At 35.8% G+C, this 25,065-nt stretch overlaps 1 protein-coding gene and 1 pseudogene across 1 annotated transcript in view; one reads left to right on the top strand and one right to left on the bottom strand.

Annotated features, from left to right (window-relative positions):
• The window catches only part of LOC103104724 (zinc finger protein 271-like), a 62,655-nt gene extending 49,032 nt beyond the window's left edge, over positions 1-13,623 (top strand). The window contains exon 7 of the mRNA XM_016431992.2: positions 5,766-13,623. Within this exon, the coding sequence (XP_016287478.2) occupies positions 5,766-6,946 (1,181 nt within the window). The 3' untranslated portion in view covers positions 6,947-13,623. The remainder of the gene's footprint in view (positions 1-5,765) is intronic.
• A 2,621-nt stretch (positions 13,624-16,244) lies between these two features.
• Positions 16,245-25,065, bottom strand: part of LOC103102244 (zinc finger protein 420-like) — an 81,325-nt pseudogene continuing 72,504 nt past the window's right edge.

Here is a 25,065-nt window from a genome sequence, read left to right as displayed (position 1 = left end):
TAAACCTAATTCTCAATTTTTTTAATTTCTTTTTTTTTTTATAAACCCTTACCTTCTGTCTCTGTCTTAGATATGTATTGGTTCTAAGGCAGAAGAGAGGTAAAAAGTAGGGAATGAAAGTTAAGTGACTTGCCCAGGGTCACACAACTAGGAAGTGTTTGAGACCAGATTTGAACCCTCCTGTCTCTAGGCTTGGTTTTCAATCCACTGAGCCACCTAGCTGCCCCCTAAATTCTCAATTTTAAATATGAATGTATTAAACAACCAAATATGATTAAAAAGTGATAGATTGGATAAGAAATCAAAACTCTACAATCCATTGCTTACAAAAAAACACATTTAAAAACCAGGCATACAAAATAAAACAAGGGATGGGGAAAACAAATTGCTATATATCAAGTGAATCCACAAAAGCAAGATTTACAATCATGGTATCTGACAAAGCAAAAGCATATAAATTCATAGTGGAAACATATGAGCTACAAGAAGACATTTTAACAAAATATTATATTTCTTTTCTAAAACTGTTTCAATTTAGGAGTCTTAACATAAACAAAAGGGAAAATATGTAGTGGAATAAAATACCAGAGAAACTAAAGTCAAAAGAGTTGTCATTTTGCATATAGAACTACAAAGGAATAAACACATTTCTCAGCACCCCATGAAACTTTTACAAAAAATAAAAACAAACATTTAAAAAAAAGATAGGAATAGTTAATACATTCTTTGTATATTGTAAAATGATAAAAATAGTCATTGGTTCAAGCACCACAAACAAAAGATATGAACTCAGATGGCAATTTAACAAAATCCAACTGAGTAGGTCAAAAAACAAATCACAGAAACAATAACTATGTAAAAGAAAATGATAGTGATGAAACAACTTACCAAAAGCAACCCTCACAGGGAAAAAAAAAAACCCATACCTACAAACATACATTAACAAAATGGAAAAACAAGGATTAATGAAATGAAGATATGGTTTTTAAATTAGCCAATAAATAAGCTAAATGTGCACAAAAAAATCTTAAGAATTAGAGGAAATAGATTAGAAATGAAAAAGGGAAATAAACATAGAAGTGATTTTTTTAAAAGTATATACAGAAGCACATATAAACTTAGTCTTTGCAATATCGAATTCCCTTTTCCTCATTCAGTAGAAGAGACCTCTGGGATGCAGTAGGAATATGTTTCAGATATCAGAGACATTTGTACCCCTCTTAGAAGGAGTGAAGCCATTTAGCCCCCCTTAGGTGGGATTTTTTTTGGAACAAAATGCTGAAGAATTATTGAATTTGAGCTCAGCTCAAGGATTAGATTCCTATTTCATCTGGGTTTAGAGACAAGGCTTTCTATTTGCAGGGTTTCTGCTCTTTGTACCTAGGCTACATGATCTCTGCAAAATAGAAATGTGTAGCTGTCCCTAAATATTCCCTATTCCCCCAAGTTCCCTTAAGGAAGGCTGTCCTTTCTGACCAGGTCAGGGACTCTTTCCAGCATCCATTTCCATCCTCTTAAAAGGAATGAAGACACATAAACCAGTTGTTTCTGGGAGACTGGATGATTAGATTAACTCCCTCAATCGGGAACACAGGAGGCTTCACTATACTAAAGGGCATTCTTTGCTGCTAATCTGTGCACCTACCATCACTCTCTTGTGTCAGAATTGGGCTTTCAGGACAATGCAAGATTTGAGAAGTGTTGCTCTCAGCCTGGGACTTTATAGAATCTTCATGACCTGAAGATTTTTGGCAGTAATGGCCACTCAGACTGAAGACAGAATCAGTTTATCTAGCCCACTCTATACAGGTGCATGTGGAAGCTAGCAGAGTCTCAGGAGGAGACAGTGAAGTTGTGTTAGTGCATGGAGAAAGAAGAAAAGCAAGGACTGAGCAGAGCTGGATGAGATTGCTATAGCCTGTGATGATGACAAGGCTGGAGCTGAGGTCCCCCAAGGGAGTGTGTGCCTGATCTCATTATTCTAAAATTTCCTCTGTGAAATGAAGAATACAGTCCATTGTCTAGAGAAATAGCTAGTACCATTGTATCTGTTATAATCAGTATGTTTATATTTAGGGCTTCTATCATCTTTTTGAGTAGTGAATTCCATGTTTTCATTATCTATTCCCTAAAGTAAGACTTGTTTTTTAAGCTAGAAATAATTCTCCTGAGCTTCAAACCATACATTATAATTCTGGAATTGGATGAGACAAATCCATGTGTCTATCTTTGTATTTTTATAAATCCCAGTCATATCTTTCTCAGCCTTTGCAAGGCAGATGTTGTAGTGGTTTTCAGACACTTCCTGAGCTGTAGAATCACAGAGAAAGAGCTTCATAGTTGGAAGGCATCTTAGAGATCAATTTCTCTAACCAATATTCAAACAGGAGCGCACAACGGAATAATTCCTACATGTGTTCCTTAGCCTTCTCTTTAAAGCATCCTGTGGAATTATGCCCTAAGTGCTAGAAAACAGTGCATACCTTTTGATCCAGTAATATTACTACTAGATCTGTATCCAAAGAGATTTTTTAAAGAGACCTGCTTGTACAAAAATATTTATAGCTGCTCTTTTTATGGGAGCCAAGAATTGGAAACTAAAGGAAATGGCTGGACAAGTTGTGTTATATGATGGTGATGGAATATAATTGTGCTATAAGGAATGATGAACAGGATTTATTTCAGAAAACTAGAAAGACCTACAATGCACCGATGCAGAGTTAACTAAGCAAAACCAAGAAAACATTGTACACAGTAACAGCAATATTGTGGAATGATCAAATGCAATACACTTAGCTACTATCAGCAATACAGTGATCCAGGACAGTTCTGAAAGACTTATGAAAAAGAATGCTATCTACCTCCAGAGAAAGAACTGTTGGCTTCAGAATGCAGATGGAAGCATATGTTTTTCAATTGTTTATTTGTGTTTGTGTTTTGGGGTTTAGGTTTTATAAGATTATTTACTTATAAAAATGAACAATATGAAAATATGTTTTGTATTATAATACATGTATAACCAGTTGAATTGCTTGCTGGCTCTGGGAGTGGGGAAGGAAGGAAAGAGGGAGACAATTTGGGTCATATAACTTTGGAAAACTTATATGGAAATTTGTTATTACATGTAATTGTAAAAAGAAGAAGAAAGAACTCTCAAACATGGAAAATCCCCCAAATAAATAAACAAATAAAACATCCTGTGGCAGAAAGTTTACCACCTTCCAAGGTAGCCTAATCCACCTATGAATAGTTCTAATTATTAGGACTTTTTTCTTTATATTAATCCTAAATCTAATTCTTTGCAAATTCCTCCTGCTACTGGATTTATTCTCTGAACTAAACAAAGTAATTCTAATCCACATTAACAGCCTTCCAAGGATCTGAAGAGCCCTCTCATGCCCCCCAATCTAAGTCTGTTCTGCAAGTTAAACTTTCCCTGCTTCTTCAGTTGGTCCTTATATGGGACAGAAACTTGATTCTCAAAACCTGTCATCTTATAACTAAAAATTGGATTATACTTCATCTTCATTGAATCATGTATTTTTTGTATATAATTCATATTACATACTTACACATTACATACATAATACAAAATACATACATAATACAAAAAAATGTAATTCTTCTTGCTCAAATGTACTCTCAAGCTCTCCTTGCAATCTCTGTTCACTGTTTAGATTCTTAAAAGTTTAGAGCTTGAGGAGACAGTTTGGTCCCATGAAAAGAGTGCTGTATTTAAATTCTTCCCCAAAATAAAGAAACTATAGGATGTTTTAAAACAACAAATACAAACATATTGTAGCACTATCATCAATATCCAATCTGTTATCAAGGCCTGCCAATTTCACCTTTGTAATAACTCTCAAATATTCCCCCTTCTCTCTTCTGATATCATCCCATCCTGATACAGACCCTTTTCACCTCATGCCTGGATTATAGTAGCATAGCTGCTGGTGAGTCTGCCAGCCTCAAGTCTCTGCCCACTTCAATCCATCCTCCATTTAGTCACTAAAATGATTTTCCTAAAGTACAGGTCCAGTCACATCGCTCCACTACATAATAAACTTCAGTGGTTTACTTCTGCCACCAGGATCAAATATAAAATGCTGTTTGGATTCAAAGCCCTTTATAACCTACCCTCCTCATACCTTTTCAGGTTTTTTATACCTTATTCCCTGCCACAGGCTCTTCAGTCTAATGATACTAGCAAATGTTCCATAGCCAATACACTTATTTTTTCACTCTGGGCATTTTCTCTGGCTGTCCTCCATGCCTGGAATGGCATCCTTCCTCAACACTCCTGCTGACTTTTCTGACTTCCTTTAAGTCCCAACTAATATCTCATCTTTTGCTGGAAGCCTTCCCCAATCCCTCTTAATTCTTCCCTCTGTTAACTATTTCCTGTATACATAGCTTGCTTTTTCTATATTTGTTTGCATGTTATTTACCCCATTAGATTGTAAGCTTCTTGAGAATAAAGACTATCTTTTCCTTCTTTTTGTATTCCTATTGCCTGGTACTTAATGGCTCTTAATAAATGTTTACTGGTTGATCAAAATGAGATAATATTTTGTAAGTGTTTAGCAAAGTGCTTGGCATATAGTAGATTCTATATAAATGCTTATTCCCTCCCCTCAGTACCCTTCCCACCATCTTTCTTAGTACTCTTTCTTGAGGATAAAGATAGTCTTTATTATATCTATTTCTCATTTATAATCCCAGTACCTAGCACACAGCTTTGCTTTATATCTCCTTTAGATGTTTGATGAAATCAGCTCATATCAGAACTCTCCATTTCTCCTTATCCCCAGTCATATCTCCCATTTCTTTCCCATGGGTTCCTTAGACTCATTTTGTCCATTGTAATCACCATTATTCCCTCCACTTTGGTCCCCTGCTTCACTCTTCTTTCCTCAGAGTTAATCTGGTAGGGTAATAGTGAAAAGAAAGTTGAATTTGGAGAAAGAAAAGGCCTTGGTTTGCATGCATCTCATCTCTAGCATTTACTTTTCATATGATCATAGGGCAAAGCACAGAATTTACCAGAGCTTCAGTTTCTTAATCTATAAAATGGGTATAATAATACTTGTAAGTATTATTGTGAGGAAAATAATCCAGAAATCTGAGTTGCATTATTGATTTAGCTAACATTTACATAATTCTCAACATATATTAATTATCTTATTTGAGTGTCACAATAACCATGTCAATACCAAGAGTTTTTAAGGTGTTTTTTTCATTTGGATTATCCTATTCTTCCCTAAGAGTTTCTTTTCTTCCAGAATAAGGTATAAATAACAGTTGAGTTTTGTATTTATTGTTTCAGATATTGTTTCAGAAGATAACTGAAAATAAAAAATTGCCTACAAGACTGGAAGTTTTTAAAGAAATGGAATTATGGAGTATGATGTCAGAAAGACTTAAGGAGGATATTTCACTGGAATCTGAGTATGAAGAAGCATTTGAATATCAAAGCAGTGAGGGAGATCTGGAAAGCTTTACAGGGGGGAAATTAAAGAAATCCTTTTCCCAAGAAAGAGAGTTCAGAGCAGTGACAGTGATCCCTAAAAAAATGTCTGCAGGGGAGAGAAACCAGGAAGGAAATTGTTTTGATAGCAACTTCAGTCTGAACTCAAACTCTAGTAGGCACTTGAAAGTTCCTACAGAAGAGATACCTCATCACTTCAAAAAGAATTCTGACGTAATCAGTCATCAGAGAATTCATACTGAAGAAAAACCTTATAAATCTAATGTTTATGGGACAGTATTCAGACAGAACTCTACTCTTTTTAGATATCAAAGAATTCACAGTGGACAGAAACCCTTTCTGTGTAAAGAATGTGGGAAAACCTTTAGTCAGAGCTCTAACCTAATTGATCATCAGAGGACACACACTGGAGAAAAGCCCTATGAATGTAATGAATGTGGAAAAGCCTTCAGTTTGAGTTCAAACCTCATTAAACATCAGAGAATTCATACTGGTGAAAAACCTTATGAATGCAATGAATGTGGAAAAGCCTTTAGTGAAAGTTCTAATCTTATTAAACATAAGAGAATTCACACTGTAGAAAAACCCTATGAATGCAAGGAATGTGGAAAAGCTTTTAGTCAGAGCTCACACCTTATCAGACACCAGAGAATTCATACTGAAGAGCTACGGTATGAATGTAAGGAATGTTATAAATTCTTCTATTCACGTTCATCTTTTATTCAACATCAGAAAATTCATACTGGACAGAAGCCTTATGAGTGTAATGACTGTGGGAAAACTTTCAACCAGAACTCAAACCTTATTAAGCATCAGAGAATTCACACTGGTGAGAAACCATATGAATGTAATGAATGTGGGAAATCTTTTAGTGTCCACTCATCTTTTATTAGACATCTTAAAATTCACACTGGTGAGAAACCCTATGAGTGTAATGAATGTGGGAAAACATTCAACCAGAACTCTAATCTTACTAAACATCAGCGAATTCATACTGGTGAAAAACCCTATGAGTGTAATGAATGTGGAAAAACCTTCAACCAGAATTCTAATCTTACTAAACATCAAAGAACTCATATTGTGCAGAAACCCTATCATTGTAATGATTGTGGGAAAACCTTCAGTGTGCTTTCATCATTTCTTCAGCACCAGAGAATGCATAATGAAGAAGATCCTAATGAGCAAAATGAATGTGAAAAACCATTTGAGTGTAATGAATGTGGGAAAGCCTTCAGCCAAAGTGGAAACCTAATAAGGCATCAGAAATTTCACACTGATGAGAGACCCTTTAAGTGTAATGAATGTGGAAAAACCTTCAGTGTGAGTTCTAACCTTATTAAACACCACAAAATTCACACTGGAATAAAGCCCTATGAATGTAATGAATGTGGAAAAACTTTCATTGAGAGCTCTAATCTCATTAAACATCAGAGAATTCATACTGGGGGAAAATTATGATTATAATTCTCACTGCTCAAACCTTATTTATGATCATAAAATTCATACTAGAGGGCATGAATAGTATTGATTTATACCCATTCAACATTGGACTTTGTGATGAAATTGGGAAAGCCTTCTAAGCTTTTAGTTAACCATCCAAACTTATTTAACTCCAAAGTAGTCATATTGGAGATAAATGTAATAAAACTGCCAATTCATGAGTTTTGCTCATTCAGCTCACAAGGATGTTCACTGATTTGTCAGTGAGCTCCCCCAGCAATTTACTACATCATGGTAATAGAATAGATTTAGAGCTGGAAGGGAAATTTAAAGATCATTTAGTTTAACATTTTAATTTTATAGAAGTGATGACTATGAGACAGAGAAACAATGCCCTGCCTAAGGTCATACAAGGGGTAAATAGTAGACTCAGAATGCAAACTTGTGACTCCAATTTTTCAATTTTTTAAATAACTTCCAATATATATATATATATATTTTTTTTTTTTTACAATTGGCCACCATAATGTGTATGGTCATTTCAATCATGTCAGACTCTTAATGATGCCAGTTAGAATTTTCTTGGTAAAGATACTGGAGTGGTTTACATTTCCTTCTCCAGCTCATTTTACAGATGAGGAACTGAGGCAAACAGAGTTTAAGAAATTTACCCTCAGGATCACACAGCTAGTAAGAATCTGAAGCCAGACTTGGATCTAAGTCTTCTTGATTCCAGGTCCAGCACTCAATCCAGCACTGCACCAACCTAGCTGTCACTATACTATACTACAGTATAATTTTATAATAAATTATAAAGAACAAATGTGACTAAAACAGTTAAACTTAGGCCCTTTAAACACTGAATTTTAAGATACCTTAATATGATTTTCCAAAAGTTATATTTTAGGGTATAATAATAAGGATACCTGAGTTTTATAAATCTTTAAAGATTACAAAATGCTTTATATATATATTATCTCATCTGACTTATATAACAACCCACTGAGGTATAAACTCTAAGTGTTGTCATTTTACATAAGAAAATATCTTCTCTGAGAATGCCTCACAGCTAGTATATGTCAGGTGGAATTCGAAACCAAATCTTCTTGACTCCACTATACCACATTGACTCCTTAATTTCATTCTTATCATTCCTTTTTCTTTATTATATCTTCTCTGATAGAGAAACTATGTATTTTTCATTTACTGTGGCAAAACAACTTTTTTCACCACATTTTGTTTTCCAAATGTTTTGCTCTGTTGGAAGACTCACAATTTCCTTTGCCTGAGGGTGTTTATTTGAATCCACTGCTAGGGCAGTTAGGCTATTAGAAATATTATATATTGACACATTTGGCTTCACTTGAGTCAGGGAGTAAATGAGATTACAGTCTAGGGGAACAAAGGAATAGAAGAATAAAAGATAGGAAGAGGTAGTCCCAAAAATGATTTCCTAAACCCAGGTCAGGAAGTTATGAGAAAGCAGGGTTAAGGGCTTTGATGTGAAGTTGGATTGACTTCTTTGCACCAGATGCATTCCAGAAGAATTGAGTTCAAGACTCAGATCCATTACTACCTGCTATACTTGAAGGTGTGTGCATGTGAGGAAAGGTGGAATTTGGTATCCCTTTTCTACCAGCTAAGTGATGTAAAGAAAGGAGGCAAATAATAGAACTAAGGACCTATTCATCTGTTCACTCTGTTATCTCTTTGTCAAAAAAGGTCTGAATTGAAAGTGGAGTTTGGCACTGGCAAACCTTAGTGACACCCTTTGAATAGTTGAAGAATTCAAGGTAGGGGTTAATGGAGTGTGACCCCTATACCTCTCCTAAAAGGCAGAAGGGGAGAGGGGGATTTTCTCTTCTTGCCTCCACCATTTGCCATGGTGTCTTACTTACATGGTGAGCTACTTGCACAACAGGAAATGCTGAATTCATAAGGAAGTGGAATTTAGAGAGCAAAATATCCAATTCCATATCCGCTGCCTGGGAGGGAGGGCAGAGACAGACTCACATCCCCTCAAATACCTCACCAGCTATATGAACAACTCTCTGAGCGCATTTCTCATTTGTAAAATAGGGATGATAAAATACTAAGCTGTTGTAAGTAAATCACTCATCCTTAAAGCACTCTACAGATGTGAAATACTATGAGTATAGATGAGATATAAGGAGTTCAAAGCATTTTGTAAACCCTGTTCTTGAAGCTCTGGAGCTTGTATCAACTCTAAAAGATTTTGACATCAAATTCTTTGTGTAAGATTATTATTATATTAAATTTTAAAGAAAGGTTTAAAATTAGTGTATAGGTTCATGTGCCTGTATCAGTCATTTCTTTTCATATTTGCTCTAAACGGCCAAGATTATTTAATATATATACATACATACATGTACATATGTACATGTACATGTATATATTTGCATATATGATGTATGTATCTATAAAAATATATACACACTGGAGAAAACTGATTATAATCCTTGCTGATTGCTCAAACTTTATTCATCATAATGAAATTAATATATATTCATATGCATATTGGCTAATGGTGTTTAACTTAACAAAAATGTATATTTTCCTATTAGAAGGAAAAATTAGCAAAACAACTTATAATTCAAATCAGCCCTGGGTTTGGTTTGTGTCTTCCCTCTCAAGCTAACTTTGTTGTAGAACTCCCACCTGGTATAAGTATTCCCTGATTATAGTAGCAGCTTCCAGGAGTGTGACTATTAAGTAACTTCACACTGTTTGAATTATCATGTTTCTGCCCTTTAAGCCTCATTTGGCTCAGGCCCTGATAGCTTCTTTGTCAGCCTACAAGTACAATTCAGTCTCTTATTCTCTCCCTCTCAGGGGTTCTCAATTTTTTTTTTGTCATGCATCCCTTCTTAGAATTTTTTTAATGCACAAAATAAAATATGCAGCATTACAAAGGGAACCAATTATATTAATATATTATTATATGTTAAAATATATTATAAATAAATTATATTAAAATACCAAAATATCTTTTAAAATAAGTTCACAGACCCTGCCATCAAAGGATGAAGTGTCAGAAAGAAAGGATGCAGTTTTCCTGGATCTATATAATTTATAGTTTCTTGCTCTGTAATGTTTACTTTTATAAGAGAAAAAATAGTCTAGCCCTAGCTCTGCCACTAGCTAGGCTAGCTATGTAACCTGGGGCAATTCACTTCTTCCTAGATCTCAGGTACCTTAACTATGAAATTAGAGTGTTTGGCTCTATGGTCCTAAGTTCCTTTATGTACTTCTACTGCCACAGTTTGTCCCTAAGTCAGAAGTGGGAATTTTAAAATGTTTAACTCACACTATGCCTACCACCTGCTTTCTTTGCATATCACCTCACCCTCCACATATGGGGTTTATCTTCCATTCAGGACCCATGATTAATATTCTCCTGCCAAATCTTCCCCAGTTGTCCCAGCCAAGTGTAATCTCTCCTCATTCTCATTGCAAAGACTGTCCAGGTGACCTCTAGTGTTAGGGGAGCTTCTCATGCTGCTGGGCAATCTAGCTGACTGGGGAAGAACCAGCAAAGGAGGGAAGGGAATGGTACCAGTAAAGGGGCATTCTACATTCAGGAAATGAGATATAGCTTATAGATGTAGACATAACATTTAAGTGATTTTCTTGTCTCTAGTAGCATTACTCTAGGCATTTATTGCTTGTTGAATAAATGAATATAGGCACTCTTCCAGACTATAGTCTGAGGGATCAGTTTATCTTTTAGAGTTTTCTATTTTAAAATAATAGTTACTTTGGCCATCAGCATTCTAGATCAAGAAGTTGGACCATTCAACCCTGGAGAAATTCTGAAATGCTAATTCAGGAGAAAAAAACATTAATAGAGAATCTTGAAGGAAGTTAAATACAGCTTCAATTATTATCCTGATAAATTGGAATTTGAATCTGTTTCTAAGAATCTAAGAAATTCAACTGTGTGAAATCATAGTTAATGTGGTATAAGAAGCTGGCCAGCTTCATGTTATTCAATTCAATTCAATAAGCATTGGCTCAAACACTGTCTATAATATGGCAACGAGCTTGTTTGTTGCCTAGGAATCCAAGAATGCAGGGAGCAAGAACCCTATAACAGGTAGCATAGCAATAAAGTAGATGAATGAGGCCTGCAGATTCTCAAAAGTTTTGATAACATCTTTTTAGCAAAGAAACCCCAGCATAGGATGCCACAGCAAAGCTAATAATCTTCTGACTAATATCTGATTACTTCAAGGATTTACTGTTTAGAAAAAAGAAAGCAGACCAATATCCCTAGATCAGTTTTGCAGAAAGCCACATGGGGGAAATAACTCCCCAGGTATGCCAAAGTTGTTCCAAAGATGCTCTTCTTAATTATGTAATTCTCATAGTAGCTATATCACTTTCCACAGCTTGTAAAAATTGTAAGGTGAGAATGAACAATTTTGTTTAAACATACTGCTATTCATTCAAAATTTTGTGATTATTTGTGTTACACTTTAGAAATGTGTTCATACATTCAATAAAAAGTTCCATATTATACATTGTACAGATATATCACAGTGCATTAAATAGTGATCAAATAGGGTGTCTGTGATCTTTTAAAACAAATATGGACACTAAACAATTGGTCATTTCAGTTCAATAATTGTTTGGGGTTTTAAGAGGGACAAGAGTTAGTTATAGGTTACTAAGGGTTAGCAAGTATGGTTAGTAGGGTTACCATGAGTTTAACTCAGAAGGCAAATTTTAATATTCCCTTAAACATAACTATTTTGAGTACCAAGATGGAAAAACTAAACTTGCAGACATAGCTGAGTAAAAAGGCATACACATAGGTATTTAAAGAGTAAGATATATTAAGTTCATTAAATTGTTTTCTCAACTAATACTCTTACTTGTACTAGGAACAAAACATTCTTTTGTTTTTCATTTAAACAAGGTTTACCCAAATTAATGTTCAGATTTTTGCTTTTACTTCATTATGTCCATTCCCTTTTTTAATTAACTGAAACATAAATTGTGTATAAGATTGATTCCAACATAAAATTCAAACAGGGAGCCAAATAAAAAATGTTATAGCTGTTTGCTGATAGCCTATGAAAAGGGAATGAAGATTGGGGTTGATGAAAATCAAGACAATGCTTTAAGTACTCACATTTAGAAAACTATCATCTTCAGTTCTATGCTTTATTGTTATACAGCATCAAAAAAAAGTCTGGTTTCTTCATGAAGAAGCATTGCTCTTTCATTTGTGAATTTGCTCCCTTGGCTTCCTTTCAAAGAGCCCAAACAACAAACCCAACTTTGTTACATCATATGGCCCACGTTTCTAAATGCCTTTCTGAACCACTAGGTACAATTACATTCTTTCTTTTGCAGATCTACATCGGACTGAGTATATTGGAAATGTTTTACCTAGTGAATGAGTCTTTGATGGCAGGGGTATGAATAAACTCAAAATCAATGCCTGGTTCAAATGCCATATTAATAAGGAGTATTCTGATATAAAATGGCAGTTTCTGTTACTTTTTCACATCTAAATTGGTGTAAGTAACATCCAAAAGTTTTTCTGTTTGAACTCTGTTGAACTACAACATGGCCTACCATAGGAAGGTGTAGTTTTCAGAACTTTGCAGAAAGATGCATGGAGGGAATCTAGTACTCATATGGATGAAGTTGTGGATCCTTGAACTATATGTGCAAAGCACTGTTCCTATGGAAACATTGGGGACAGGTTAGATTTTTTCAGTTTACAGCAACATTTCCAGAATCATAGCTTCCTGGAAGTACAAAGACTAGATTTTATGACCTGTCATTGGCTAATTTATGACCATTACGTAAATGAGTCAGTCCACATCCCAATTTAAAACCCCCATTGCAGGGATCTATGTGCCATTAAACACCACACCGAAACAGCAAACATGTTCATCCATTCACTTTCCTCTCCCTTTAGCTCTACACCTTCATTGATCCTTTGTCATAGCTCCAGACCTGATCTAGTTATTTCATGGAAATCTTAGGATCAAATGTCTTTGCAAAAATTAACCAGACTTTCCTGTAAACTGACAGAGAAAAGCAATCAGAGCATACTTATTTACTACCTCCTTTATTATATTTCCCATTGAAAAACTCCAGTATACTCAGTGGAAGCTGAAATCCCTCTGACACTCTCTCCCTTTTCTCATCCCACAAGATGTGTCATAATCTTATCTGAACAGTAATGCTCCAAATACTTCCTTACTTCTATCAGTTAAAAAACAAAACAAAACAAAACCCCAAACCTTAACTACCCTATCTTCCATCTGCAATGATCTTTCTTTTCTTCTCCCTTTTTGCAGTCAAGCTCAATCACAAATAATTTGTAGAATGTTACTATTTCCCCTGCCAAGGAATGGCTGGGACACAGATAATCCATTTCCCATCTCCTTGCCTTTTCATTGGCTATTCTGGCTGGGATGTTCCTCTTCACTTCTGCCACTTAAATTCTCCAACTTCCTTCAAGGCTAAATTCAGATACCAACATCTGCAGGAGACTGTCTTGTTCCCCATATCCTCAATTTCTAGTGCCTTCCCCTTTTGGATTGCCTTCCTTCTACTATGTATATATTTTGTATGTGTCTACTACATACAAGATTTTGGTACTCCTTTGTATCTCCAGTGCTGTATTCAATAAATACTTATTGACTAATTGACTTATTGACTAAAAGTCTTTTCAGTTTGCCAGGATTCACCTATTAGTCTTTTTATCCTTAGACCTAAGCCAGTTTTTGCCTAAGCCTGCTTATCATGTCAGCCCTCCTGCAAATTTAACTCTTTGATCATTATAACACCTTGGATTTAATAATAACTTATGATGTAGTAGATATAAAATGAGTTGCATAGTAAGAAAGACCAATATTCCCATACTGCTTTTGACATATACTAGTTGTGTGAAATTAGACAAGAAAATCACTTGACCTCTCAGTGCCTCAGGTCTGTAAATTGCAGAAGAGTTGTTTGTCACATTGGTTGATGAAGTCTCACACTAATGAAATCACAAGCCTGCAAAAAAAACCCCACTACTCTCCCCCAAAAGTATTATGTTAATAAAGCTATTGGATATGATTCCAATCATTTTATTGCCTATTAACAGCAAAACCCAAGATTAAAACAGTTCTTCCCACCACACAGACAAAATGTAGAACTAACATAACCAGCATACAATCCTCAACTTGGTTCCCAGGCCAAATAGTAAAATTCCCTTTAAAAAACATGCCATTTGCAAGAGCAACTTCTTTTCATCTCCTCAACTCACAGCACTCAGCTGTTTTTCCCCGCATTATCTCCTCCTTTCTCCATCTCACATGAAGAGGTGTCACTTTTGCTAATACAACATCCCAATGTAAGGGTTAAAAATGGTTTGACTAAATTTATGAGTTAAAAAAGAATTATTGTGGTCGCCATTTATAAATATTAGCCCTTAAGTCAAAAATGACTGCTAGCAGCTTTTATTTACAAGAAGGTAAAGATATTGAAAATGGATAGGAAGGAGGCAGAGCCTTGTCTAGCCTGCCTGCATAAGTGCTGCATTCACAAGTTATCCTAATCCATCCTATCTTCTCCTGTAGATTCTTCTTTTATTATCCCCACTCTCACTAATAATCTTCCATCTCTCCCTGCCTATTGGATGCTTCTTTGTTGCCTACAAATATGCCCATGTCTCTTCTATTCTTAAAAAAATCCTCACTTGATCTGTCTCTTCCCACTATCATCCTATATCTTTTGAGTCTCAGCTCTGAGAAAGCCATCTATAATGAATGCTCTACTTTTCACTCTAGTAAGCCTGCAGTCTGATTTCCAACCTTATATTTTTGTTTCTTTTTTTTTTTAATTATTCTAAACTTCATTTTTAAATTGAGTTCCAAAATTTTCTCCCTTCCTCATCTGCTGAAAAGGGAAGCAAAATTATATCAATTATACATACAAAATTATGCAAAATATACAGGCATACCTTGTTTTATTGTGCTTCACTTTATCGCACTTTGCAGATAATTGTGTTTTTACAAATAAAAGATTTGTAGCAACCCTGTCTATTGGTACCAGTTTTCCAATAGAGTGTTACACACTGTGTCTCTGTGTCACATTTTGGTAATTTTTTGCAACATTTCAAACTTTTCTATTGTTATTTTATCTGCAAATGGTGATTTGTGATCAGCGATCCTTGATGTTACAAATGTAATTATGTTGGGACACACCTATATAAAAAGGCAAACAATCAATAAATGTATGTGTTGGGACTGCTCCACTGATCAGCTGATCTTACTCCCTCTCTCCTTGGACTCCCTATTTCCTGAGGCACAATATTGAAATTAAGCCAATTAATAATCCTACAATGCCCTCTAAGTGTTCAAGTAAAAAGTCAATTTATGCAACAATATTCATTGATGCTTATTTTAAGAAACTGCTACAGACATCCCAATGTAAGGGTTAAAAATGGTTTGACTAAATTTATGAGTTAAAAAAGAATTATTGTGGTCGCCATTTATAAATATTAGCCCTTAAGTCAAAAATGACTGCTAGCAGCTTTTATTTACAAGAAGGTAGAGATATTGAAAATGGATAGGAAGGAGGCAGAGCCTTGTCTAGCCTGCCTGCATAAGTGCTGATCTGGTGAAGTCTGGCTCAGCCCCCAGCAAGGACTCCCTCAAGTCATGATCTCCACATGGGAAGTCCCAGTCACCAACACAAGCCTCTTCCTTCAGCCCAAGTCACTCACCCAGCAAGCCTCTCCAGTGTAGAAAGCTCCAGTCAAGGAAAAGTCTAGGACAATGTGACTGTATTCAAGAAGAATCTCCCTTCAGCTCTGCTCACTGATGCAGAGTGAATGAACCAGTCCTTGGGCTTGGCTTTTTATCCTCCTTTTTCCACATCACTTCCTGTACAGGAACCAATTGTAGTCTCCCAATTTGCCTAGCACTGCCCAAGGGGGAGCAGTGCTTGTGGCCTTTGGGGGTGTGAATTAGTAAATGACTTGTGAGCTCTCTTACCTAGTGACTTACCAAGAGCTAAGTAGGGGTACTTCAAATTCTTGATTTGATTAAATTAAATGTTGCTGGTTGATTACATTAAAATAAACTAAGAGAGTCTAATTCTCTCTTCACACCAACCTTTAGCAACCACCACCCTGATCAGTTAGAAGTTAATCAACATTGAGGCAATACCCTTCACCAGCAAAAAGATTACAACTCACTGAAGGTTCAGATGATGGCTAACATTTTTTTAGTATATGGAGTGTTCAAGGTGTTAACTTGGAAATAACACAGAAATACTCAAGTAGTCAACAAAACCAAGTCTTTAATCAGGAAAGAGATAGGTCCAAAAAACCAGCTGCTACACAGAGCCAAGTGCCAAGATACTGCACAGAGTTGGAACCCTGGGGCTCTGGGGTCAGTATCTCTGGGAGAATGCACCTCCCAAGATGATTCTCCTAAGAGTGACAGAACTTGAGGATCTGTTATACCCTCTGGAGAACTTGGTACAGCAAGCATGCATAGACAAGCTGCAAAGAGGTTGCAGCCAGTAGCTGGGGTATCAGGGAGAAAGTGGAGCTTCCTGAGAGAGGACTTTAATACAATGGGAGAAGCTACTAAGACAAATAAGGGTTCTCAATTGTTGATTCTCCCTACCAGTCCCACCAAAACTGGGGTCTCCAAACACTTCAAGGTCTATAGTTGAGTCCAAAACAGGTGTGCCTGATACTTGAATTCTCAAGAGGCAGGAGCAAACTTAAAACTTGTAGAAAACCCAGTTGACAAAAGGTACTAAGACTAGTATCACTGGTGTAAGGGCTTGCCAAGGCCTTCTCAAGGTTGCTTTCCTCCCTTAGTGTCCACTTGCTACCCAGTTCTCACCTGGGGGTCCAAGAAGAGCATGCGTAGTGGCCACAGCCCAGTAAACCATCTTGGCAAGGAGTGCTAAACTAGGTTGAGGGTAACTGACAGGCCTCAAATCTGTCAGTGTGTTTGTGGAGGGGTGTACCCAAAGCATGTGAAATTCTATCTCACTCCCCTTTGGAAAGGGCAGATGAGAATGATTTGTTCTAATGGCCATGAAGGCAGCAGAAGCAGGTACTATGGAGCATTTAGGGCTTAGATTGACATTAGAGAAGCCAAAGTCATCTACTGTTATCCCAAACCATTATCAGTCTTCTTGACTTTTGTCTTACCACTGAACTTCAAAGACTCTGGAGGAGTGAGGTTGGTGACTTTGTGCAACTCTGCCTCACTAAATCCAGTTCATGCATAAGTGAAATCGTCACCCTGAGATGTCACTGGTCCTTTTCAAAAACAAAGGACAAAGAACAAGCATTTTTTTTTAGCAATAACGCGTTTTTTAGATTAAGGTACATACATTTTTTGACACAATACTACTACATACTTAATAGATTACAGCATAGTGTAAACATAATTTTTATATGTGCTAGGAAAATTGTGTGACCCTCTTTATTTAGATAGTCACTTTAATTGCAGTAGTTTGGAACCAAACCCCAAATATCTCCAGGGTATGCCTGTATTTCCAGATGGAAGGAAGCAAGGAAGGAAGGAAGGAAGGAAGGAAGGAAGGAAGGAAGAAAGGAAGGAAGGAAGGAAGGAAGGAAGGAAGGAAAAAAAAGAAAATGACATGGGTACTGTACCCCCAGAAACCCAGGCAAACTATTATCAAGGAAACTCCCTTGCATCCTCATGACTCGGAACCTAGAAACACTTGATGACCCCCCTAGGGTCCTGAGATGTTTATCCTCTTTGATCATCCTCTAGATTTAAGATGGACAAAGAGATGAATCTTTATGCCTCCAGGCAGACTCCAGTCAGATGACCACCTCACCCCACCAAATGCCTGAGGGACTAATACTCTAGGTCACATCCACACCAGGACACAGCATCTGTTGTAAAGAGTATAAAATCCCCAGAACTGATGTTGTCTGGGGGATGGCTTTTCCATCCATGCTGTCCTCATGGGGAACAGCCTTTCCATTAATGCTGTCCTCCCAGGAACTGCTCCCCATTTTGCTGTCCCACCTTGCTATCCTCTTGGCCATTCCCAACATTACTCCCTAAATTAATAAATTTCTCTTTTTGTTTTTAAGCTAAGGTTTGGAGTCTTGCATTCTTGCAAAAGGTATCCTTCTCGAACCGCAGGAGTACACATCTGAACCCCATAACAGAAAACAAAGTAAGAAAATTATATTTCAATTCACATTCAGTTCATCAATTATCTTTCTGGAGGTGGATAGCATTTTTTCATCATGAGTCCTTTGATCTTAGATCATTGTGTTGATTAGAGTAGTCAGGTTTTTCACAGTTAATCATCATTATAATGTTGTTGCTATGCTGGTTCTGGATGCAATGCTCTCCTGGTTCTTCTTACTTCACTTTGCAGTAGTCTATATAGCTCTTGCCATATTTTTTTCTGAAACCATCTTCCTCACCTTTTCTTAAAGTACTACATTGCAATCACATGCCACAATCTGTTCAGCCATTCTCCAAATGATGAATGTCCTCTCAATTTCCAATTCTTGCCATCACAAAATAAGCTGCTCTAATTATTTTTGTAAAGATAGGTCCTTTTCCTCCCTTCCTTCCTTTTCTTCTTTCTTTCTTTCTTTCTTTCTTTCTTTCTTTCTTTCTTTCTTTCTTTCTTTCTTTCTTTCTTTCTTTCTTTCTTTCTTTCTTTCTTTCTTTCTTTCTTTCTTTCTTTCTTTCTTTCTTTCTTTCTTTCTTTCTTTCTTTCTCTCTTTCCTTCAGGATACAGACTTAGTAGTAGAATTGTTGAGTCAGAGTATGCAGTTTTATAGCCCTGAGCTACAAAGCATTCAGACTCTACTGCAAAGAAGGCAACTCTGATGTGCTAGCCACAATATTCAAATGACAATCCTATATTTGCCTAAACGACTATTTTATGGAGAACTCACACAAGGTAAGTGCTCACATAGAAGCCAGAAGAGGCATCCTAAAGGTTTTTCGGAAGAACTTTGGTATCAGTTATGAGACAAGGGAGACAATGGCACAGGACCATCCAGCATGGCATGCCTGCATCAATGACTACAACAATGTAAGTGGAAGGAACAACTGACACCAAATGCTGTAGAATTATAATGACCAGGCTTGGTGCCAAAAGATGAAAATCTATCTTCCTATAATCTTGGTTCCACTAAGGATAAATAACTTATACTTAATTCTACGTTGGCTAGTTTCACTGACCATATAAAAAATAATTTAAGTTCCTGCCCACTAGATTGTAATCTCCTTAAGGGCAGGGACTGTCTTTTGCCTCTTTTTGGACCCCAGCGCCTAGGACAGTGCTTGGCACATAGTAGGCACTTAATGTTCACTTACAGAAATTCTTACAAGGGTCATATATTTTAAAATGTATTTTACTCCTAAAGCACAGGTTTGACCATATCATAAGCTACTTAGTAAATTCCAGTTGTTCCTAATTACCTTGAGGATCCAATAAAAATCTGGCATTTAAAACCCTTCACAATCATGTACGCATATTGACCTTATCTTGGTATACAATGTGATATGTTAATTTATTCCTCTTGTGAAGATAGGGTTAACTCTCCTCTCTGCTATACTATATTTTACTTTCTTTTTTTAATTTGAGATCTCTTGCACAAAATAACTAATATGGGAAAATGTTTTACAAGATTACACATGTAAAATCTTTATCAGATTGCTTACCCTCTCAGGGAGTGGGGAGCAATAAGAGGGAGTGAAGGTGAGAGGGTGGGAAAGTGGGAGTAAATTTGGAACTCAAAAAAATTTTTAAATATGAGTTTTTTTTTTTAATTTACATGTAATTGGGGGGAATATAATAAAGCCTTTCACAATCTGGCTTCATTATTTTCCAGGTTTATTTCAAACTACTTACAAAGTAGGATAGCTAAATGGCTCAGAGAATAGAGTTCTGGGCCTGGAGTCAGAGAAACTTTATCTTTCTAAAATTCAATTTGACCTCAGACCCTAGCTGTGTGACATAGGCACATCACTTCACCCAGTTTGCCTCAGTTTCCTCACCTATAAAATGAACTGGAGAAGGAAATGGGAAATATGATTGCCAATAAAACATACAAAAAAAGCTGGGCATGACTGAAAGAACAATTTTTTTCACCCACTCAGGTTTAGTTGAAATGGCCTTACTATTTTTCAATCCTGGTATCCCATTCTCATGCTTTTGTACAGATTTTCTGTTTATAATGTACTTCTCTCGTTTACTTAGCATCCTGAACTTTATTCAAAGTTCAGCTCAAATATCAGTTCTTATGTGAAGGTTGTTTCTGATTTTATGCTGATGTACATGTTATTTCCTTGAATGGAAGCTGCTTGAACACAAGGGAATGATTTCCAGGGTGTAACATAGTACTTAGAAATAAATACTTGGGAAATTTCTTTTAAATTCTCAGTTTTAACGTAAGAGTGGTAATTTCTGATAATCTATATTTCTCATCTGTTGCGAATTCATACTCATTGTTGAATCTGGCATTTAAATTTTTCTTTTTCTTTGGCCATTTTAGCTAATGATTTCTTGATTTTTATATTCTTCCAAAAATTCAGGATTCAGTTTAATCCATCATTTTAAAAGCCTTTTCCCCAAAGATTTTATTTCTCCTTTGTTTTCTAATAAATTTTCTTTCTATGCTGTTTTGGGAATTTTTTATTTTCTAGTTACTTTAATTGCATATATTTTCAGTCTTCCATTTTCAGAGATATATATTTTTCTCTAAGGACTGCTCATAAATTTTAGATGTTTCACTGTTCATTTTCTTTTTTAAAACCCATGCCTTCCACTTTAGAATCAAAACTATTTATTGGTTCTAAGGCAGAAGAGTGGTAAGGGCTAGGCAATGGGGGCTAAATAACCCACTCAGGGTCACACAGCTAAGAAGTGTCTGAGGCCAAATATGAACTTAGGTCCTCCTGTCTTTGGGCCTGGCTCTCAATCCACTGAGCTACCCAGATGCCCCCACTGTTCATTTTCTTAAGGAAAATTAAAAATTGTTTCTATGCTTTGCTGTTTGATCTAATTAGAATATTGGTCTCTCATATGGTCCATATCCCTTGTTCCTATTTTCCCTCTTTGTAAATGTTAAGTTAAAGATACACTCAATATTTCTACTTTTCTACATTTATTTATGAGTTCTTTATGTCCTAGAACACTATCAATTTCACAAAAGTACCCAAAATTGAAAAATGAACTTTGTTGTTATGTACAACTCTTCAGGACCCAATTTAGGTTCTCTTGGCAGAGATATTGAAGTGATTTGCTATTTTCTTCTCCAGCTCATTTTGCAGATAAGGCACTGAGGCAAACAGGGCTAAGTGACTGGCCCAGGAACACATACCTAGTAAGTTTCTGAAACTGGATTTGACTTCAGGAAGATGAATCTTTCTGATTCCAGGCCTAGTGCTCCATACATTGCACCACCTAGCTGCCTTTAAAAATAAGCACCTTTTCATGTAGAAAAATAGTCTGTCTATATGAAATAATTCTCTATTGATTAGAGAAATGCAAATTAAAACTCTGAGTTACCACCTCATATTTATTAGGTTGGCTAATGACAGAAAAGGAAAATGACAAATGCTGGAGGGAATAGGGGAAAACTGGGACACTAATGCACTGTTGGTAGAATTGTAGACTCACTCAACCATTCTGGAGAGCAATCTGGAACTCTGCCCGAAGGGCTATAAAACTGCATACTCTGACCCAGTAATACCACTACTAGGTCTGTATCCCAAAGAAATAGAAGAGGGAAAGGACCTGTATATGTACAAAAATATTTATTGCAGCTCTTTTTTCTGGTGGCAAGGAATTGGAAATTGAGGAAATGGCTATCAGTTGAGGAACTGCTGAATAAGTAGTGGTATATGATTGTGATAGAATACTATTACGCTATAAAAAATGAACAGGATTGTTTCAGAAAAACCTGGGAAGACATGAACTGATACAAAGCGAAGGGTGCAGAACAAGGAGAACAATATGCACAGTAACAGCAGTATTGTACAACAATCAACTATAAATGACAACTATTCTCAACAATACAACGATCCAAGACAGTTCTGATGGACTTATTTAGAAAAATGTTATCCACCTCCAGAGAAAGAATGATGGAGATTGAATAAAGCCTAAAGTATACTTTTACTTATTTTTCTTGGGATTTTTTCTTTTACAACATGGCTAATATAGAAATGTTTTATATAATTGTACATGTATAATCTACATCAAATTGCTTACCTTATCAAAGAAGGGAGAGGGAATGGAGGGAGAGAATTTCAAACTCAAAAACTGTTTTAAAGAATGTCAACATTGTTTTTACATGTAATTGAAAAATATATTTTTTTTAATTTTAAAAGAAAAAGTATACCCAGATTACACCTATTCCATAATCTTACAATGCTCTTCTTGCTCTTTCATATTTAAATAAATTAAGTTCTGAAAGAGGAATGTCAGGGACTTACTATTTTTTTACTACTGAAGTGTTCTGGCTTTTAGGTAAACTTTTCCTTTAAAACATTTAGATGCTATGATATATGGTATATGTATAGTTCATGTTTATCAGGAAAGGCAATATAGTAGAGTGGATAAAGTGCTGGACTTGATTTTAAGTAGGTTTTGATTTAAATCCTAACTCTTAAAGGTATGTGACCATGGACAAGTTATTTCCCTTAGTAGATTTCTTCATTTATAAAATGGGAACAATACTTGTAGTACATAACAAGATTATTGTGAAGCTCAAATGAAATTATTTATAAAGCACTTTACAAACTTTAAGTGCTATATTAGCCAACTATTATCTTCATTCCAAGTTAGAGATAGTGTGGTATAGTGGAGAGAGTGCCAAGCTTGGAGTTAGAAAAATCTAGGTTCAAATGCTGCCTCCCAGAAATTGTCTATGAAGTCATAGAGAGGTAATAGACTTCACTCTGATTAAATCACAGGTCCTTTTATATATCCAAATATCTTCATTATAAGATTTCTCTTAACTGCAAATCTCCTAGAACTCTTACTGAAGATTTTCCTACATTCAAAGGATTTGCTTTTTTTCTCTAGCATGACTTTTATCACTTTAAATAAAGCCAAGGTGGTTTCTAAAGGTTTCTTTTAGAGTCAGTTTTGCTCCAGTATGAATTTTCAGATATTTACTAAGATGAGAGCTCTTTCTGATGTACTTTGCACTATTCATTATAACCATAGGTTTTCTTTCCATTATTGTATCAAATAAAGTTAGAGTTCCAAGTGTCTAAAAAAAAATCATCACATACACAGGATTAGTCACCAGTATAACAACTCTAATGCCAAGGAATGTCTCCATTCTGGCTAAAAGTTTTCCCATATTTCATAACTTTAAAGGCTTTTTTCCATTTCTTACTCAGTGAGCATTTTTGTCACTGTGCTTTCTAACGTGTGAAATAAAGAATAAACTTATCCTGAAGGCTTTCTCGCATTTATCATGTTTGCAAGGTTTCTCTCCATTGTGGATTCTTTGATGTTTATTAAGGTTAAAAAGTGCTGGCTAAAGGTTTTAACATTGATTGTTGGATTTCTCACCAATGTGAATTTTATGATGCTGCATAAAAGATGAACGAACACTGAAAGCTTTTCCACATTTATCACATTTGTAGGGTTTCTCCCCAGTATGAATTCTTTGATGTTTAGTAAGGTTGGAGTTCTGGTTGAAGGTTTTGCCACATTTACTACATTCATAGGGTTTCTCTCCAGTGTGAATTCTCTGATGCTTAGTAAGGTTGGAGTTCTGGTTGAAGGTTTTTCCACATTCATTACACTTATAGGGTTTCTCTCCAGTATGAATTGTACAATGTTGTATAAAAGATGATCGGGTACTAAAGGCTCTAACACATTCACTACATTCATAGGGTTTCTCTCCAGTATGAATTCTCTGATGGCTAATTAGATGTGAGCTCTGACTGAAGGTTTTCCCACACTCATTACATTCATAGGGTTTTTCTACTGTGTGAATCCTCTGATGTTTAATGAGATTAGAACTTTGATTAAAGGCTTTTCCACATTCATTACATTTATAGGGTTTTTCTCCTGTGTGAATTCTCTGGTGTTTGATGAGGTTAGAGCTCTGCCTGAAGGCTTTCCCACATTCCTTACAGACATAGGGCTTTTCTCCTGTGTGAATTCTCTGATGATCAATAAGGTTTGAGCTCTGACTGAAAGTTTTCCCACATTTATCACACTCATAGGGTTTCTCTGCACTATTAATTTTCTGACGTTCAATAAAGGTTGAACTCTCTCTGAATGCTTTCCTATACGTGTTAGATTTACATGATTCCCCATTCATGTTGATTCGCTGATATTTAACCAAGTTTGAATTCTGTTTGAAATTTAAGTTATGTGTAATATCTTCATAGAGTTTTTCTCCTGTATGAATGTTCTCATGTCTGACAGGGTTTGAGGCCAGGCTGAAACTTTCCTGAAATTCATTATATTTTTGATTTCTCTGACCAATAAAATTTTTTTTAGAGATCTTGTTTGGTCTGAGACCCCTCTCTTGGCAAAAGGATTTCTTCCTTATCCCAAATGGAAGATTTTCTTGATGTTTGTCTAATGTTCTTTCATAGTCCCAGGTTTCTCCAAAGTCAAGCCTCTGGAAGTCATCCCCAACAACTCTTTTGGACACCACTCTATGAAATTTCCTTTCTTTAAAAGATTCCAGCTTCTGGGGTAAATTCTCAGTGCTGGTTTCATGAACTGAAATAAATACAAAATTCAAAATATTACAATTGCTTTTTATGCATCAAAGTAAACTATTCAGGCAAGGATAAGACAAAATTAATGAAGCAAACGACTTTTGGAAAGACAAAGAATCATAAAATTATAGAATGTGAGAGTCATCAGTAAGTCAGTAAGCAAGGAACTCTAGAAATTCTTTAGTCCAGAATGTAACCTGGGGATTTAAAACTTGTTCCTAAAATATATCACTGAATTTAAGATTTCTTTTGTAATTTTGTGTATTTTGTTTTGTTCATCTAAAAACATTACTTGAAAAGGGGTTTGTAGGTTTCAGCAGACTGCCAAAAGGGTCACAAAATGACACACAAAAAGGTTAAGAACCTATCTTCTAGTCC

Source organism: Monodelphis domestica, chromosome 3 (assembly GCF_027887165.1).
Source record: "Monodelphis domestica isolate mMonDom1 chromosome 3, mMonDom1.pri, whole genome shotgun sequence".
In the NCBI taxonomy this organism is placed as follows: Eukaryota; Metazoa; Chordata; class Mammalia; order Didelphimorphia; family Didelphidae; genus Monodelphis; species Monodelphis domestica.
This window is presented reverse-complemented; position numbering and strand designations above follow the sequence as displayed.